This window comes from Podarcis liolepis (genome assembly GCF_965112155.1).
Source record: "Podarcis liolepis genome assembly, chromosome: 11".
NCBI classification, from domain to species: Eukaryota; Metazoa; Chordata; class Lepidosauria; order Squamata; family Lacertidae; genus Podarcis; species Podarcis liolepis.
In genome coordinates, this window is record NC_139565.1 from 29,356,116 (window position 1) to 29,373,645 (window position 17,530).

General features: G+C 38.2%; 1 protein-coding gene across 4 annotated transcripts in view; it reads left to right on the top strand.

Annotated features, from left to right (window-relative positions):
• The window catches only part of KIAA0825, a 184,514-nt gene that overhangs the window by 83,811 nt on the left and 83,173 nt on the right, over positions 1 to 17,530 (top strand). For all 4 annotated transcript variants that reach the window (XM_083465180.1, XM_083465178.1, XM_083465179.1 and 1 more), the window contains 2 exons: positions 2,068 to 2,223; positions 6,905 to 6,999. In XM_083465180.1, coding sequence (XP_083321306.1) covers positions 2,068 to 2,223; positions 6,905 to 6,999 — 251 coding nt within the window. The remainder of the gene's footprint in view (positions 1 to 2,067; positions 2,224 to 6,904; positions 7,000 to 17,530) is intronic.

Consider the following 17,530-nt stretch of genomic DNA (forward strand, 5'->3'; position numbering starts at 1 on the left):
CAGACCCAGAAAGTTTGTTTTGGACATTTTTGCTATCATACGCCAATGCTTACCCTGAGGGAAATGCAAAAGCACGGTCCCATTCTAACAATGGGATATGAAATCCTAAAAGTATCAGTAGCATATTGATACTCCATGAACACCCTGTTCCCTAAGATGTAAATAACTACACATTGCACAGGATATTGGTTTGGGATCAAATAAGGGCACAACTTTATTGGTTACAGATGTGAGGTTTGGCCATAGGCATTGTGGTAAGCAACTGCATATGTCATTCCCGCCTGTCCGCTTGGAGTGTTTCTAAGGCTGAAGCCGGTCTAGGTCAAATTGGGGCGTCCCCCAAGCGGTTCCTGTTGGAGGAATGGCCCTGGCCCCCTTCTGGGCATCGGACAGAATCTGCTACTCCTGGATTCTTTTAACAGGATATCCTTACCCGTGGAGGGGCATGCGGAGGCTACAACCTGCCCTCCAACCAAGATTAGGCTTACCCATGCCTATCCACCTTACACAGTTGTGACGATTGCCATGAGGTAGGCAAAAACCCAAATGGCGATGCCAGTTTGCCAAGTGGGGTAAATTCCTGCTTGGCCCCTAAAATATTAGGCAACTGACGTCCATAGCAAGGTCGAAGCATCTAAAAGGCCCTGCCAGCTGGGCATTTAAACTTCCCCTGGGCATGGTGCCAAGGGCCACAATTGGTCGGTTGGTCCCGTGTCCAGAGGAACGCCCCCTAACTCCTGCTGCCATTGGCCCATTTGGCAGCAAGAATACAATCCGGCCTGCGATAGGTCGGTTTGGCAAGGAGTCCTGGGGCCCGCCTGAAAAGCTACCCACCTGAAAAGGGAGCGAACGGACATAGCTGAGAAGTGGCATGTGGAAGAACAGAAGAGCTGAGAAGAGAACTTCTCGATTGACTTGAGGAAAGTGTCATTATACTTCTTGCCTAAATGAGGTTGGCCTCTCGGGTTTTTCTGATTATAGCTGCCCATATGGGTTTCTTGGAAGAGAGATAATGGCCCCTTCTTAAGTCTAATCCAGACTTCCTTTTGTGCTGTGCCTTCCAGGCATAGGTCTGCACTTTCCAGGTCTGAGTGGTTTTCTTTTTGAACCACTGCTATTCCCAGAAAAAAACGGTACTCAACACTGAATTGGAACAAATGGCATTCAGGTTTTTCCTGGTTTGCCATTTGTTCTGATTCAGTGGTAAACAGCAGATTTTCCCAGGGAAAGTGGTGGGACCATAAAACAAAAACAAAACTGCTTGAACACAGGGCTGGAAAACACAGGCCTGTACCTGGAAAGTGCAGCACAAAAGGAAATCTGGAAGAGCCCATACTCTGAGTCTCCTTTGATATTCCTATGAGGCCATTCTCTGTTTTTCCTGCTTGTGTCCCTGAGGGAACTGATTATGACCAACTTACTCATCACTAGGAAGTTCTACATCCCATAGCATGAGAGCTACATTAGCTATTTCCAGAGCAGGGGTCTGCATAGCTTGCAAACTGTGAGGTCTTGGTCCATCTTGTCTTCCACATAGGCAGAGGAACTGTGAGGTTATTTCTCATAATCAATATACACACATTTTCCCTGACCATTGTTTTCAGTGAAGTGAAATTCTATTTGAGTGTTACTACAATGGACATATGGAAAACAAATTGTATGCCACAAATAATTAATCTTAAAAAAAAGCATTTGCTCAAAAACTTCTCAGTTGAACCACCAGATGTTTAGTTCAAATTTTGAAATGGGTCTTTTTGAAATATTTAATATTTTAAGACTAGAGAACATACATTATTGCATAAATCTGTATGTTGAATACTGTGTGAAACATATGTGATGTAATATATTTGATATGTAATCTGACTCTCAAACACTATTCAGTGAATGCCCACATTTTGGAACCAGTGGGTACATTCTTTTTAAGGATGTCGTATGGGCACCAGTAATAAAATGGCCACCAGGGCAAGGAATAACACAAAATGGCTACCACATCTAAAAGATCGGGGGGAAAGAAACAGGATCCCAAAATGAGCACAATTTATATCAATCTTGGCTTCTTTTTTAAAGGAATATTTGAATGAACAGCTGTCTTATGAGGAATCTTCTGAAGAAAACAGGTCAAGCATTAAACCTTTAAACATGACATTCAGAATCAAAGAACAGCATCCTGGTTTTGACCCTTTCCAGGTGCACTGCCTGTATTGCACTAATGTGTTAGAAAAGGTTAGTGATTATTTTAAGCATTTTCACTTCCAGTTGAGATAAAATATTGCATGAAGTAATTGCATGAAGTAATTGCTACCAAGAAAAACGAAAATCCAGTCAGATAGTTTCTGACAGCTGTGATGTTGTGATAAAAATATACGGACAAAATCTAATAATTTCCACTTCCCAAATACTATACTTTTCCCCTGTATATATGCCCCATCTGCAACTTATCAGTAAGCTCCAAAAATAAAGAACTATTGCTGTATGTCATGGGCTGTTTGGACACAGAGGAACCAGCTGGGGAACCACCAAGAGAAGAAGGCTCAGAGTCTGGGCAGTGGTGATGGTGATGAGTGGTCAGAGGGAGAAGGGTGGGAATAGATGTCAGAAGCTGAAGAAGTAACAGGGCTTAGTGAGCTAGGAGAGTCTGTGGCAGAGAGGAAGAGATGAGTCAGGCTGGGGAAGCGTAATGGGTGCCTCCCCCTCCTACTGTGACAAGCTCCCCTCCCAGAACCAGAAGAGGCATGGCTCAGGTATCTGATTATTATCTTATCTGCTCTGCAGTATGGCAGCTATTTTCCCAATAGGTAAAATGTCCTGGGGAACCAATAAGATCCCATCAAGCCATATAAAATTATTATTATTATTATTATTATTATTATTATTATTATTATTACTGAGTTTCTTAGTTTTAATCTAAGTTTGTTGCTAAATGCAGACTGAGATGCAAAAGCTTGCCTGAGAGCTGTCTTAACATGCTCTTTTGCATACGCTACCACATGTGGGTTGACCTTTTTGGATTAGGGTTAAACTTGGCTCCTTTCAAATATCCTGTAATGGTATGGAAGTTGCATTAAGAACATGGTTCTCTTTTCATATTACCTCAATCACATAGCCAACTTTAATTGGCTGAATGTGTTGTCATCACAGGTATTATATGACTTTGATTCTGTGAGAGATTTTTGCAGTCAAACCTAACAATGCATGTTTATGCTAGCTAGTAAATGAAGGATTTAAGGAACATAGAACTGTAAATTGCTAGAGAAGGCTTGGTTAGGTTATGCCCCCTTACCTTTGAGGAGGGAGACAGAAAGACTAGTTTCCTACTCCTCTCTTTCTCTCTCCTCTTTGAACCATGTAATGGACCAGATGTTTGAGGCTGAGGCTTCAGACCACATATTTGAGACTAGCTTCTGTATTTTGTAACCAAAAATACATTGCCTGTGTTGTTTCTGCTGTAGCGTTGAATAATGCATGAGAGCTCTGATTATTGTAAGTAAAGCATTTAAACTTACTTAAGGTTGTGGTCTATTAACTCTGAGAGAGGTGGAGCCAGGGAAGCACAATTGCTTAATACTGGAACATTTTATGATCTAACAACCTATATTTCCCGCGCTTTGAAAGCACTTCAGATATTTCTGTTTAAGCTCTACTGGAGGCTATTTTGGCTAGAGAGTGAGTCAAGCCCTCCAGGCTTTTTAAATTCAGCCAGTCAGCCATTTTTCTTCTGCAGTTTCCCACAAACATGGGAATTCAGGTATTCCGCAGTTATTTCCCAACAGATTCACCAAAATTTGCCAAGGAAGAGGACCAGTTGTGAAATAATTCCACCATAGTATCAATGTAAAGGAAAAGTGAGAAAAATCGGGGGGGGGGGTGTTATATTTTCTAAAATCACCCTTTTGCTACAAAAATGCTCATAGGTGAAATTCAACCATCAATCAATGCTTTCATATTGGAATTCAATTTTTAAAAATAATAACCACATTAATTAAAAGATGTCCACAGAGCTAATTAAGCTATTGGCTTCAGATAAATTCCTCTTAAGTTGGAAATTTGACTTCTTTTTATTCCTTGTGGTCCTAACTAAGCAATACTAAAGAAAGGAATTGCTTGTTTTAGATAAGAGAGTAAAAATTAAACTAGGTCTTAATTTGTAAAGCAGATATTTTTATCATGTCTGTTACAGCTCCCTCCTCCATTCATTAATACTGTAGTAGCACAAGACCTTCAAATGCTGACAACTCAGGGCAGAATTTCTCTGCTGTGTGACAGGACTGCAATGCTCTATTAATCTGCAAGTGACAAGCAATAGTTAAATTGGATTACAGAAACTTTTACTGTGCTATCTTCTTATCAGCCTGTGGACAACTATCAAAAAAATTAATTAGTTTTTGTTTTTATTCTATTTTATACTGGCAATCCAAAGATATATAAAATAGCCTAATATATCAATACTATAAAATACAACCATAAAATAATTGAAATTGCAAATGGACCCACTTGACTTTAAGAAGCCCTATTCAGAGTGGGGAGGCAGGTAGTAAATAGCTGTAGGATGGTTTCAATGGTGATACTTCAACTATGTCCCCATTCCCTAGTTAATTCATTTTGTATCCTCTTTAATGGTATGTAGACACCAGTTCAAAGCATTTGTTGCTCACCCAGACTTTTAAAAATGATTGCATCTCTGTAAAATGGTACTCTGCTTATGGGGTGCTCCCACTGGCAGAAGGCAGTGAGTGGAGTTTTGCCAATTTTGTCTCCCTATGTAGTAGTAGTAGTAGTAGTAGTAGTAATAATAATAATAATAATAATAATAATAATAATTTATTTATACCCCGTGCATCTGGCTGAGTTTCCCCAGCCACTTTGGGCGACCCCCAATCGAGTGTTAAAAACAATACAGCATTAAATATTAAAAACTTCCCTAAGGCACTTGACCCTCTGCAAACCTGTTCTAGAGGGTTTGGGGACCCTCCAGAACTGTATGAAAGGTAATGTTGTGGGCTGCAAGGGGAATCTGAAAAAAATCACCTTTACTCTGTGTCACCATTGGGAGTCTCGGCTGGACAGAACATCCTTCTGTGAATGAAAGGAGACTGAAGCCTTAGTTTTTTTATCTTGCTGCTGTTTTAAATTGTGTTTTTCCCCCCTTGGTGTGGATGTTTATTGAACTGCATGGACCAATGATCTAATTCAGTGTGAGGCAGAATTCTGCCTTGCTTCCCCTTTGTTTCCCAGGCTTTGGAATGCCCTGGCAAAAGCCCTGCAAGATCTCACAAGAGCCCCCAGAACCCATGTGCTGAGCATCACTTGCCCGATAAGCAAGGCAGAGAGCTCTCAAACTCTCTGCCATTAAAAGCCTGCTCAGTGTGCCAGTTTCAGATGGTGAAGATACTCGTGTGGGGTGGTTTAAAGGGGGCAGTTCAAGTATATGCATTTTTGGAATGTAACTCATGCACAAGATGTGATTGTACTCTATTTCATGCAATAACCTCATTCATCTAGCACATGGGTAGGCAAACTAAGGCCCAGGGGCTGGATCCAGCCCAATCGCCTTCTAAATCCGGCCCGTGGACGGTCTGGGAATCAGCATGTTTTTACATGAGTAGAATGTGCGCTTTTATTTAAAAATGCATCTCTGGGTTATTTGTGGGGCATAGGAATTCGTTCATCCCCTTCCCCAAAATATAGTACAGCCCCCCACAAGGTCTGAGGGACGGTGGACCGGCCCCTTCTGAAAAAGTTTGCTGACCCCTGGCTAGCAAAATCTGTTTTATGGAAAGAAGAGAAGTAGAACAGAACAAAGATAACAATACCACTGCATTGTTGCTAAAACAGGTGTAGTTGACCTATGTGAATCAATCCCAAGGGACTCTGTCATGGATTTCATTCATGGCTGAGGCTGGGTACACACTTTGGCATTTGAAGTGCTGTATCTTATAGTTTCTCAGGGTTTCCCAAACATGGGTCTCCAGCTGATTTTGGACTGCAACTCCCATCATCCCTAGCTAGCAGGGCTAGTGGTCAGGGATGGTGGGAATTGTAGTCCAAAAACAGCCGGAGACCCAAAAACAGCCGGAAACCCTGATTTAACTGAATGGTTACATTTGTCAGCATGGAGAAAAGTGCTGCAACTGGGGGATAACCTTCTGTTGCGGCAAACCTAGTCCCCCTCCTCAAGTGTAGCCTTCACTGAAAGGGATGCTGTGTGCAGTGCAGTGTTTTTCCAGGTGCCTCTGCATTATACAAGCCTTTTCCCCAGTCATCTCTCCACCCAGTATGTCATAATTACATGCACTTTTATATTTAATAATATAATTAAAGTTATGTAATCACAAGTTTTGCTTTGTATGTCATACTTTCTTGTGTATAACAAGTGACACTGTTTATATTTATAGAAATTTAGGACAGTTATCTGGTGACTGGGCTGTCTTACAAAACAGCAGATAAGTAAAATATCACACTAATTATGAAACATCATTCATTCCCAATTCCAGTTACATGGAGAGTTTCTTGTTGATAAGGTTGTGCTGATGGTAAATAAATAAATAAATAAATGTAAATTGCTACAATACATAAAAAGTTGTCAATTATTTTGTTTTTGTAACTGATATCAGGATTTCAGAGAAACCGTTTTGGCAAAATGCTGTTAACAGTTGGAAGAATAACTACTCAAAAATTGATTTATCTTTATATAAAGAATGGCTATGTCCCCAAATGGATTTATAAATTAATTGCTGTCTTATTAGAATAAAACCCTTCTTCCCTGGGCATGATTGATGCTATCTGTCTAAGTCCTTGTTTCAGCCACCCCCCTCCTTAGTTAGTTTATCACAGCTGGAGCTTTAATTTACTGATCATATTAACTCTGATTAATAACTAACAATACCTTCTTCTTATATATCAACAGTCTACCATTACTGAGTGCAAATGGGATTGGTCAGATTTGCTGCCGAGTTATTTGGGACTAAATAAAACGACCTTCATGGCACTACTGGAGCACAGGTAATACTTTTTTGGGGGAAGATAAAAGTTTCTCTTCTGTAAGTTTTGTGTTCTGTGCAAAGCAACTTTGCAAATAACATTTAAACTGCTTGTCTAAAGATTTAATTTGAAGTTCTGCTTGTGTTGTGATGCTTTTCTGTCTTCCTGTTGCAAGTTCCTTGTGAACTTCTGAAAAGATGCTACTGAGGGCCACAGGTCCTCTGTGATATTGTGCAATGTGTTGTGGGGGCTGAAGTTGGAAGGTGGGAGTGTCAAGAAATTGGATACCTACCCCTTCCACAAGTAAAGGTGTCTTCTGATCATAAAAGGGGCTCTCTCAATACAAAACTAAACAAACAAACAGTGGGAAAAATAAACATGGAAGGGTTCTAAATGGTTATACAGGGGGCATTTACATCTATGTGCAAGGACCATTGAGGGACCCCTTTTTAGGGTATCAACCTACATTGCCTGACAAGACAGTGGTATCTTATGTGGCATAAGAAATTGCAGTCAGAAAGGTATATTATGGAGACCAAAAAAAGTATGCATTGGTATCTCCAGTGTATAATATTCTTTCCTGGTGTTGGTGTGCATGAATGAGCTTACATGAATGAGTTGGCATGAAAGGAATATAGTTTAAGTATGTCTATAAAGAGATTGTTTGTAATAAAACAATGTGATTGTTCCACTGTGGGCAGAACACTTACCGTATTTTTTGCACCATAACACTCACTTTTTTCCTCCTAGAAAGTAAGGGGAAATGTCTGTGCGTGTTATGGAGGGAATGCCTACGGGTGGCATGCCTACGGATTTTCCTCCTCTAAAAACTACGTGCGTGTTATGGTCGGGTGCGTGTTATAGAGCGAAAAATATGGTAATTTACATTTAACATGTTAACACAAGCCGCCAAAATTATGTTGAGTGAAGGTGTGACAAATGCTGCAAGTTCTGTTTATGGTGATGAAGCAGATTTTTGTATTATATATAGTATTGTAGAGAAGCAGGAGTTGGGTGAGGTATGCTCCTTACGAAGAAGTAGCTACAATTACCGTACATCCTGGTCCAACTAGTGCACTCACTAAGATGAGCTGTTTAAGTGTGTTTATGTGAAGGCTGTGGTACATTGATCTCTGTTTGAGAGCTTAAGGCTGCAGAAAACAACCCATTTGCAAATGGTACAGAAATGAGTGCTGTATTTGTGCTACATTCTGCTGCGTTTCTGGAAATGTCTTTAATGTCATGTGAATGCTCAAGCATAATGTGGAAGTCAACAGGAAAACATTGGGAAAACGGAATAAACTGCTGTGTGAATCCAGCCTCAGACAGCATGAGGTTTATAACTAAAGCAAAACTTTTAAATTGAAATGTGAACTGCTATTGAAAACTTGAGCTTGGAAATCATAATTAATATGTGTAAAATGTGATCTGATTTTCAAACTGCAGTTTGTGCAATTGTGAAATAGCATGCCCCCCCGCCCCGTTTTGATATGTAGTAGGGGAGAGTTGACCAGGTAGTTTCAGCTGTTCTGAATTAGCTGTGTTTTTAAGTCCCAAGTTTCTGCTGGTGATTACAGAGAATTGTGTAGCATTTAGTAAAACTGTTGCCCTATATATTATACAGTATATTTACAATGGATGCTGTTGGAAAAAATGGTAACATATCTTTCAAAAATCAGTAGTTTCAAAATTGCAAACTGTAGCCAGGTCACCTGTAGAACTTTAGAATGAAACTAGTATGAAGTAAAATATTTTTCTTGTTTAGAGTTATCACAGAGGAAAACTGAATAAATCATGTATATTTTTTAGTGGATACACAGACAGCATCTGTTGTGAATGTTAGCCATATGGCAAGCTATTTATGGGGAAATGTTTACATTTATAATGTTTATTGTGTTGTTGATTATCCATATATTCAGAAAATGCTGTTCTAAAATCTTGTTCCATCAACAAGCTTAAAATCTCTTTTATTATCATGAATTTGAGCAATATATGAACAGGTTTAATTGAGCATGCAAAAGTACCTTTTTATGGCATCTGATGTGTTAGCATAGCATGATGAAGTGACTCTCAATGAGTCTGATCTGTTTGCAGAAAAAAAAGAGGTGCCACATAGCCCACCCCACCCACCTTATAAAGTAATAGGGTGGTTAAGGAATATACTAAAAAGAGGCTTACTTGTCACAACCAACAAATTCAAATTAGGGATGGGTACAAATTCAGAACTGTGGGAGCTGATAATATTGAACTTTCCCAGTATCAACATTCTCAACTGAATAACAAGCCAACCCCAGACCCTTCCAGATTTGGGCAAATTGGTGGAACAGTTAAGCTAAGGTTTTCTAAAACAGACAGACAGACAGACAGACAGACAGACTGAAACATACACTTTGCATTAAAATAACCAAACTTGCCACGGGCATGCAGTAATAAAGTTTAACATTATCTGATGTGGATCCACCCTTAAATCCACTCCTGTTTTGAAATAAACAGGTTTAAAATTTTATGCTGTTTGTTTATAAATGAACACAAGACGAGCCTGCTGGATGGCCCATCTAGTCTAGCATTCTGTTCCATCAGATGCCTGTAGGAAGCCTGGAAGCAGAATGTAAGCACAATGCACTCTGCCCACTTGTGATTCCCAGCAGACCATTTTTATTTTCATTGAAGTGCTGGGCCCATAAAAATCCTGTTGGTGCTCCTTCTTGGACACCTGGTGCTTGTTGATGGTGTTTTTTCTTACTTCTGATGGCATCTTCACATTTCTGAATCATTCTGTCTGCTTTAGGTCCATCCGCTGCTTCAGAGCTGAAAAGTTATCTGTCAGCCTCATTGCACCTCCATATCATTTCACTGGGGCATTTACTGGTTACTGGACCTGATACTGTGCCATGACAGAGAATGGGCACTTCATTTAGCATGTCAGAAACTATACAGAGCTGAATTCTTGCTATAATACCCACTCGAATGTTTGTGCACCTGAATGTAACTCAGGACTCTTCCAGATGACCTATTTGTTATTCATCTTGATTTGCTTGCACAAAACTTACACAGAGGTTAGGATATATCTGGTTTTATCGAGCATTAATTCTTATTTGTTTATAGGACCATTATAGGCAGTGATTTTTTTCTTTAAAAATGTTTAGGGTACTCTCACTTTGACTCAAGAAAATCACCATTTTATACTTAAAATCGGGCAAAATAAATACAGTAAATGGACAAAAGTACAAAGATTCACAAAATCTTTAGGGGTACGCGTACCCCTGCGTCCCCCCCAGAAAAAAGCACTGGTTATAGGACAATAAGCATTCATCCTGATTTCCTTGTGGGGTGTTTACATGTCTTCCCATTAGGCTTTCGTTCATCCCAGACTTCTCAGAACATTTCTCCATTACTTTCCAAACTTCTAAAAGTAAAATGAGTGTTTGTCATCACTAAATCATATGACAATATTTTATCAAAATATGTAATATAAAACTAACACTTTCTTAAAGGTCTCTTCTGTTCTGGTCTAAGCCTTTGTTTTTCTGCACTGACCCATCTGAGCTTTAGGAAGCACAGTGTAGTCCTCTACGAATTGATGGAAATTGTTCATTCCCAAGACCCTGTTGGTCATGCTCCAGGATGTCCAGCACTACCCTAAATTTGGAAAAAATGTTCATGTATAAGCTTGGGTTTACTTTTCTGTGATAAAACTGATTATGAAGCCATTATTAGATTTTACCAGTAAAGCATATTTCTTATCAGAAACATAATAATTCTAATGACAAGAGATGCAGCCTTACAACAGACCATTTACATAACACATTAAAAATAAAGAAGTTCTCTCACTGGTAACTCAGAAAACTGAGTGTAGCTTAGCTAATGCCATTCGTAGACTTTTGTCTTCTGATGTTTGAGAAGCAAGTTTTGTTTTGTTGCTGATGCAGAACTCCACATCTTTGGCTCATTACTTCATTGTGTGTTTTTATTAAGGGAAATACGGTAGTTCTGTTCCTTAACAGAAAGACAAATCTCTTTTGCAATTCTTTACTCATACCTGGGAATAAGTTCCATTGAACTCAGTGAAGCTTACTTCTTGAGCTGCTTGGGAAAACAATGGAATATAAATATAATAGTAAATAAATGCATTCAATATAATCTACTCATTTTCTCTCATAATTTGACCTACATTTAGAGATCATACATCATGATATTATGGAGTTACATAAAATAACATAACTATGACAGACAATTGCCACATGTGAACATATATACATGTTCCATAAGTGGTCATCATATGCATTGTTGGTATGATGACATTATGGGTACACAAAGTAGATCACAAAAATCAGTCTACTTCCTGTACCTTTACAACTTATTTCTCCAAACCAATTTTTGGAGATGGGCCCATAAAGTATGTCACAAATTGCGAGGGGTATGGCTAGAAAAGTTGTTATATATGTGGGATGGGGTATTGGATAAAGCATGGAAAACATGACAAAGATTTGGGAAGGGTTTTTTGTTTTGTTTTGTTTTTAAAAAACACCTATAAAAGTGTAATATATTTTATGATATTCCCATTAGTTCTGTTTAGACTCACTCACACATCACGCAATGCCAGTCTTTGGCTTAGTGCATATGTGCAGGCTCCCAGTTAGGAGCTTGCAGGTGTCACCTTCTTCTCCAGTCTTCTTTACTGCTGTACTGTACCAGTGTAAGCCGATGTTTGCCTTGGCATGCCTCCTGAACATGGGACTATCCAGACTAACCATGAGCTGCAACCAAGGCTTGTTCTTTGTTACAGTTTGTGGTTCATAAAGAGAGAGCTTAACTATGAGTCCTGGTTTAGATTAAACACTAAATCAAACCTGGGATTAGTGTGGTGTGACAGCAGAAAGAACTGGGGAGAAAAAAGGGGCTACAAGCTTGTTTCTGTTGAGCCAAGATTTGGTTTAGTGCAACTGCGAAGCAGGTCTTTGAATTAAATATTCCTGAAAATACTCAGATGGCCCATTTGTCTAGATAGCATTAGCAAACTATTGTTTTTGGTGGGCAAAGCCCCTTGTTGTAAGACCTGCACATTATAGTAACAAAGAAGCAGAGTATTGTCATTCCAAAAGTTTGCAATATGAAATATGTCACTGAGGAAAGGGGTTTTTTTATTAGTCTTTAGATTGACAGGTTATGACAAAACTGTATTCATGTTGCTTGAATACATCTTTTGTCTAGTTTTACATCCTTTTTTACTTGTCTAGAAAATGACATATTGAGGTTTTCATTTGCTTTAACCAGGTGTGGTTTTCTGTATAGGAGATATCTTGGTAGGACTGCAGTTGAAAGCGAATGAACCAGTGAAGCTTGGAAAGGCCATGGCCCTTCTTCAGATGGTAGCGATAAGTTGAAAGACTCATTAATCAACAGCAGAGTCACAGGTGTGGTAGCTTTCCTACAAACTGCCAGCAGACTGTGAAAGTCATATCCAACACACAGTACTGTCAAAGTGGACTTACAAACACTCTTATTAAGCCTTTATCTCCTCTCATTTTTAGTTAGAAAAATGCTATAGTTTAAGGAGGGAAAATTGCAGTTCTTTTTTTATTTGTTTGAGGCTATTTTCATTTCTGTAGGTTACAGTAAATGAATAACTGCATCATTTTACACAGATTTAATGGCTCTTGATATATATTTAGGAATTGGTTTACTTAGTTCTCAAAAGAATACCATACATATTTATTTTAAAAAATAACAAGCTTAATTTATAATGTTACTGAACTTTAATATTGGCAGAAAATAGGTGGACAATTGCTGTAGGAATGAGGTTATATGTTGTATGTGCATGGAGCCCAGTGTGAAGCATGCTCTGAGTTCTACCCAGTACATATGAGCTATAACCCTTAGATTTAGGGACTATGTAAGAAGCAGCCTCATTGTGAAGAAGCTGATTCTGCAAAAAATGGAAGGCCTGAATGGGATTAGATAGATTGCTAGTCTTGTGACCTCTTGACCTTTGCAGACAACGAGAAAGTTAACTATAGATACAAAATACTATTTTAATAGTATTATTTGAAATTAATGAACGTAATGAAGTTAGGCCCATTAATTTCAGTGGGTCTCCCCTAACAGTCGAATGCCACTCATAGAATCTGGATACATAGTCTTCCATGATTTCTTTGGGGATTGAGAGGGTATGAAAAAATAGTGAAGGAGCTGATGGAGAATCTCTGAAACTCTCCCTCTTTTCTTCTTCCACTCTACTCTTTTTAAGTTTTTGCTAATTTAGTTACTTGTGTCTTATCTGATTTGAATATCCTGAGGATCGGGGAGGGTAGAAATACAATTCAAGGAAGCTTGAAGTTTTATGACAAGGTTGGATGGATTGGAGAAAGCAAAGGTTGAATTTATTGTAGAGCAAATGTTTTCAAATATAAGGTTTTGGGGGGTATTTTTATATTTCAAATAAAATACTATAAAAAACCAACAGTGCAGTCAGTGACCATTTTAGGCACGTCCAACTGACTTGCAATTGACGTGTGGGACCTTTCCAACCCCTATGTGAAGTGATCACCACCTGTATTTGGATTTTGCTAAGTAAACTTCTGTGATAGGCTTTCTGGTGTAGCATAATGGTTTCTACAGCAACTTTTAAGGATGGGGTATAATGAACTTGTTGAGATGCTGTACACCGTGGGAAAGAAGAATATAATGATCTGCACTTCTACACTTCACTGGAAGGAAGGTACAGTTTTGCTAAGGCATCAGAAAATGCGGAATTAAGAACATAAAAGCCCTGCAGGATTAGACTAAATGCACATGAACTTACAGGGTTTCCTGATACTTACTGTTTTTAATGATGTATTTACTCCTGCCCTAGGACCATTTGGTGAAAGGTAGATTATAAATACATAAAATAGCCCATCATCCTTCTTCACAGTGGTCAACCAGGGCATGAGTGCACTAATCATCTTTTGTATTGTTTTTTGCCTACTTCCTCTGATACTGACTAGTAGCCATTGATAGTCTTAGAATGATTTGTTGAAGCCCCTTTTAAAGCAGACCAGGTCGGTGGCCATCACCACCTCTTGTGGTAGGGAAATCTATAGTTTAAGTGTGTGTGTGTGTGTGTGTGTGTGTGTGTGTGTAGAAGTACACCTTATTGTCTGTCCTGAAGCAGCCTCTACATTGTACAATAGGAAAATTCCATTTGCAGAACATTAATTTCCATGGCCCATCTTAGATCAGAGCCATTGCCATCAGTGCAGAAAAAAATGAAATGGCCATTTTCTTGCCTTTGTTTTGGGTAGCTCTTTCTATTGTTGTTTAAATTCATAACAGACACCCTTTTAAGAAATGACACACTAAAATAATATGGGAATTATCTTACTAATTGTATTACTAAATAACCTTACAGCCATTTATATACAACCAAACCTTTTCCAATGAAGTGTTAATGAAATTAACAATAAAAGGGTATAATAACTTTTGAAATAATTATATGGATAATGTAACAATACATTTGCTTAAAAACGGAAAGCATTTATATAATATAAAGCAAAATCTCTGTAAATGCTATGTTGAATCAAATACATTCTTATTGTTTCTCAAATACAAAGAAATCTTTTTTAAAAAATGCAGAATAGTGGTATCTCTTAAAAGATAAATTTTCTTTTTTATTACTTCCACTTTTAAATAGCTAGCTTAATATTATTCCACATGTGGTTTTATTTTCTTTCTCCCTGCTCCCAATGAAAATAGCATTTAGGCTGAAATCCTGTCCACATTTCCCTTGGAGTAATCTCCATTGAGAACAATGAAACTTACTTCTGAGTACGTATGTATGGGATTGCACTGTTCATATATTTACCTCAACATTTTTTTAAAGCATAGGCAGAGCTTTTTTCAGCCGGAACTCACCAGAATTCAGTTTTGGCACCTATCAGGTGGGCACCATTGCCATTATAAGAAACCAAGGGAGGCGTTCACAGTGCGTTCCAGCACCTCTTTTTCTGGAAAAAGAGCAGTGAACATAGGTATTCTCTTCGGTGCAAAAATTATTGTATATACCTTGTGATTGTGTAAAACATTTAATGAATTACTTTAGAATTTCAGCTTACATTCACTTGCTTTTACATTTTTAAATGTAAAATATTATTATTATTAAAAACAGGGCTTTTTTCAGTTGGAACTAAGTGGAACTCAGTTCCGGCACATCTCTGGTGGGCGCCATTGCCATTATAAGAGAACAAGGAGGTGTTCATGGTGAGTTCCGGCCCCCTCTTTTTCTAGGAAAATAGCACTGATTATAAGTAACTAGGAATGGAACTCTCAGCAGGGAAGCATTCTGAAAGAAAAGATATGGGCTTGTATTTTATTTGCAAACAATTATTCAACAATTTTCAATTACGTAGTTTCTAAATATGAGGTTTAGATTCTTAAGCTGCCCTGAGCCAAGTCAATAAGAAATGTGCTCTGTATGTGTAAGATGAACGGACTTGTGTGATGCCTACCCCATTCATAATAACTCTTATGCATCACACTTCCATGCTTTCGGAGTTCTTAGTTTGGCTTCTTTATTTCATTGTTTAGAGATGACATCTCAGGGATTTCCTAGGACGTCGGCAGTTGCACATCACCTACCCACAAGAGAATTAAATGACCTGCCAGATCCCTAGAAACACAATAGTTCTTATTTATTGGGACATTTCTGAACAACTCAAGAGCATGCAAAACTTGGCAGAAAAGTAGCCTGAGAGTACAAGGTGATACAAGAAAGTAGAACAATAGGTAGAGAGGATTCTTGCATTGAAAGGTCTTGAATTACTCTCGCAAAGGTAACAAAGTTAAGTGGTCTCCATGGCCACGGTTGGTTTAGTAAGCCAATATACATTTGGGATGATTTGCTAGTGTTTGGCATTGTTGGCAACCAGTAGCTAAAATACACTTGGCAAATGTACACACAGTTTTAACATGGATTTTTTTAAAACTTTAACAACTTAATACATTATATTCCTAATTCCCAGTGATAGGCTATTTTACATTTATAAGTGCCTGCCAGTGAAAAATTCTCTCTTCATAATTGCCCTATCAGTAGATCAGAAAGCAGAGTTCCATCAATATGGTTTAAAAAAGTATTTTATTTAGTGTTATTTTTATAATATATGTTATCAAACATACTACCTACAGACAAATATTAAATGCATCAAAATGTGTAAAATATTAAATACATGGGAAATGAAGCCATAGATATCAATCCAGTAAGTTACAATCTTTACCAATCTTGGAAGCTAATAATTGTTACATTTAGAATATAATGATATTTTAATTTACTTCAGATTTTATCCGCTCTATGTCTCATTCCATTCTGAAAACAGTACAAGGCAAACAGAAAAGACAACAAAGGACACATCTGCCAGGTTCCTCTGCCCAACACCAGACTTTATTCATGATGCTCACCAAAACCCTTCTCTTTGGGGTTTTATACATTAACTTTATCCATTTTGTAAAATTCGGGCCTAGTCCAAACTTTCCATTCACTTTACAAAGGAGGTCCATTTAGTTTGAATGTATGCATTTCCTGCATTAATAAAACATAATGCAGTTGGTGTTCCCCTGATCTTATTGTTTTATTTATTGCTTGGATAATGTCCAGCAATCTTCTCTATTTAATAAATCCCATCTGATCCATCCCAATATGTCTAGGTAATATTTAATTCAATCTCTCTAGAAACATTTCTACCAGCATCTTACAATTTGGGTTCAGTAGTGAAATAGGTCTATATGACTACCTTCCAGGGATGTTTGCCTTCTCCTGTGTTACTACAATTTTTGCTTTGGCACATGTGTTTTTAAAAACCCTAGTTTTCCCTAATGTACTCCTCATACATTATTGATGTTCAGGTATGTTTATTTTTTAGAACTCTGTTTTAAAACCATCTTAATTCTGGCATGTTTTGCTTTATAAATATCTGGATTTCATGCAAATGCTATTGTGGTATTATAGAGGATTTCAGTAACTCTTTTTTCGTGTTGGGTAACCCATGGGAAATACACTTTGCTTAGAAATGTCTCCATATCTATGAGACTTATATAAACTGAAATAATATGAAGAACTGTGCTGATATGCTAACAGGGTACATGGCACCTTACAGAGTTATGTGGTAGACACAGGCATGTAGGGGCACTGTTAAAGTGGTAGAAAGGCTTCAGGAACAGGGCCATTATACAAATTTGCACAAAATTTCAGATTCTGAATTACATGTATAAATTTAGGCTGACTTTCTGTCTGTAAGAGAGAGAGAAAAGGAGGAAAGAGGCAGGAGAGCCAAGTCCAAGCACAAAAGATCTCATGCTCTGACCCCCTGAGACCACCCCCTAACAACACTGCTGTGGACATATCTTCAATCCAAAGAAACTTACAATGTAAAATAGTTAAGAGGTGGAAGGAAAAGGAAGAAGAAAAGTATGCTTCACTTACATTACAGTTTGGAATGAGAGTTAAGAAATACAGACCCTCCAAATGTCCCTATTTTCCACGGACAGTCCTGGACTTAAAGAAGTCGTCCCGGTTTCTGAT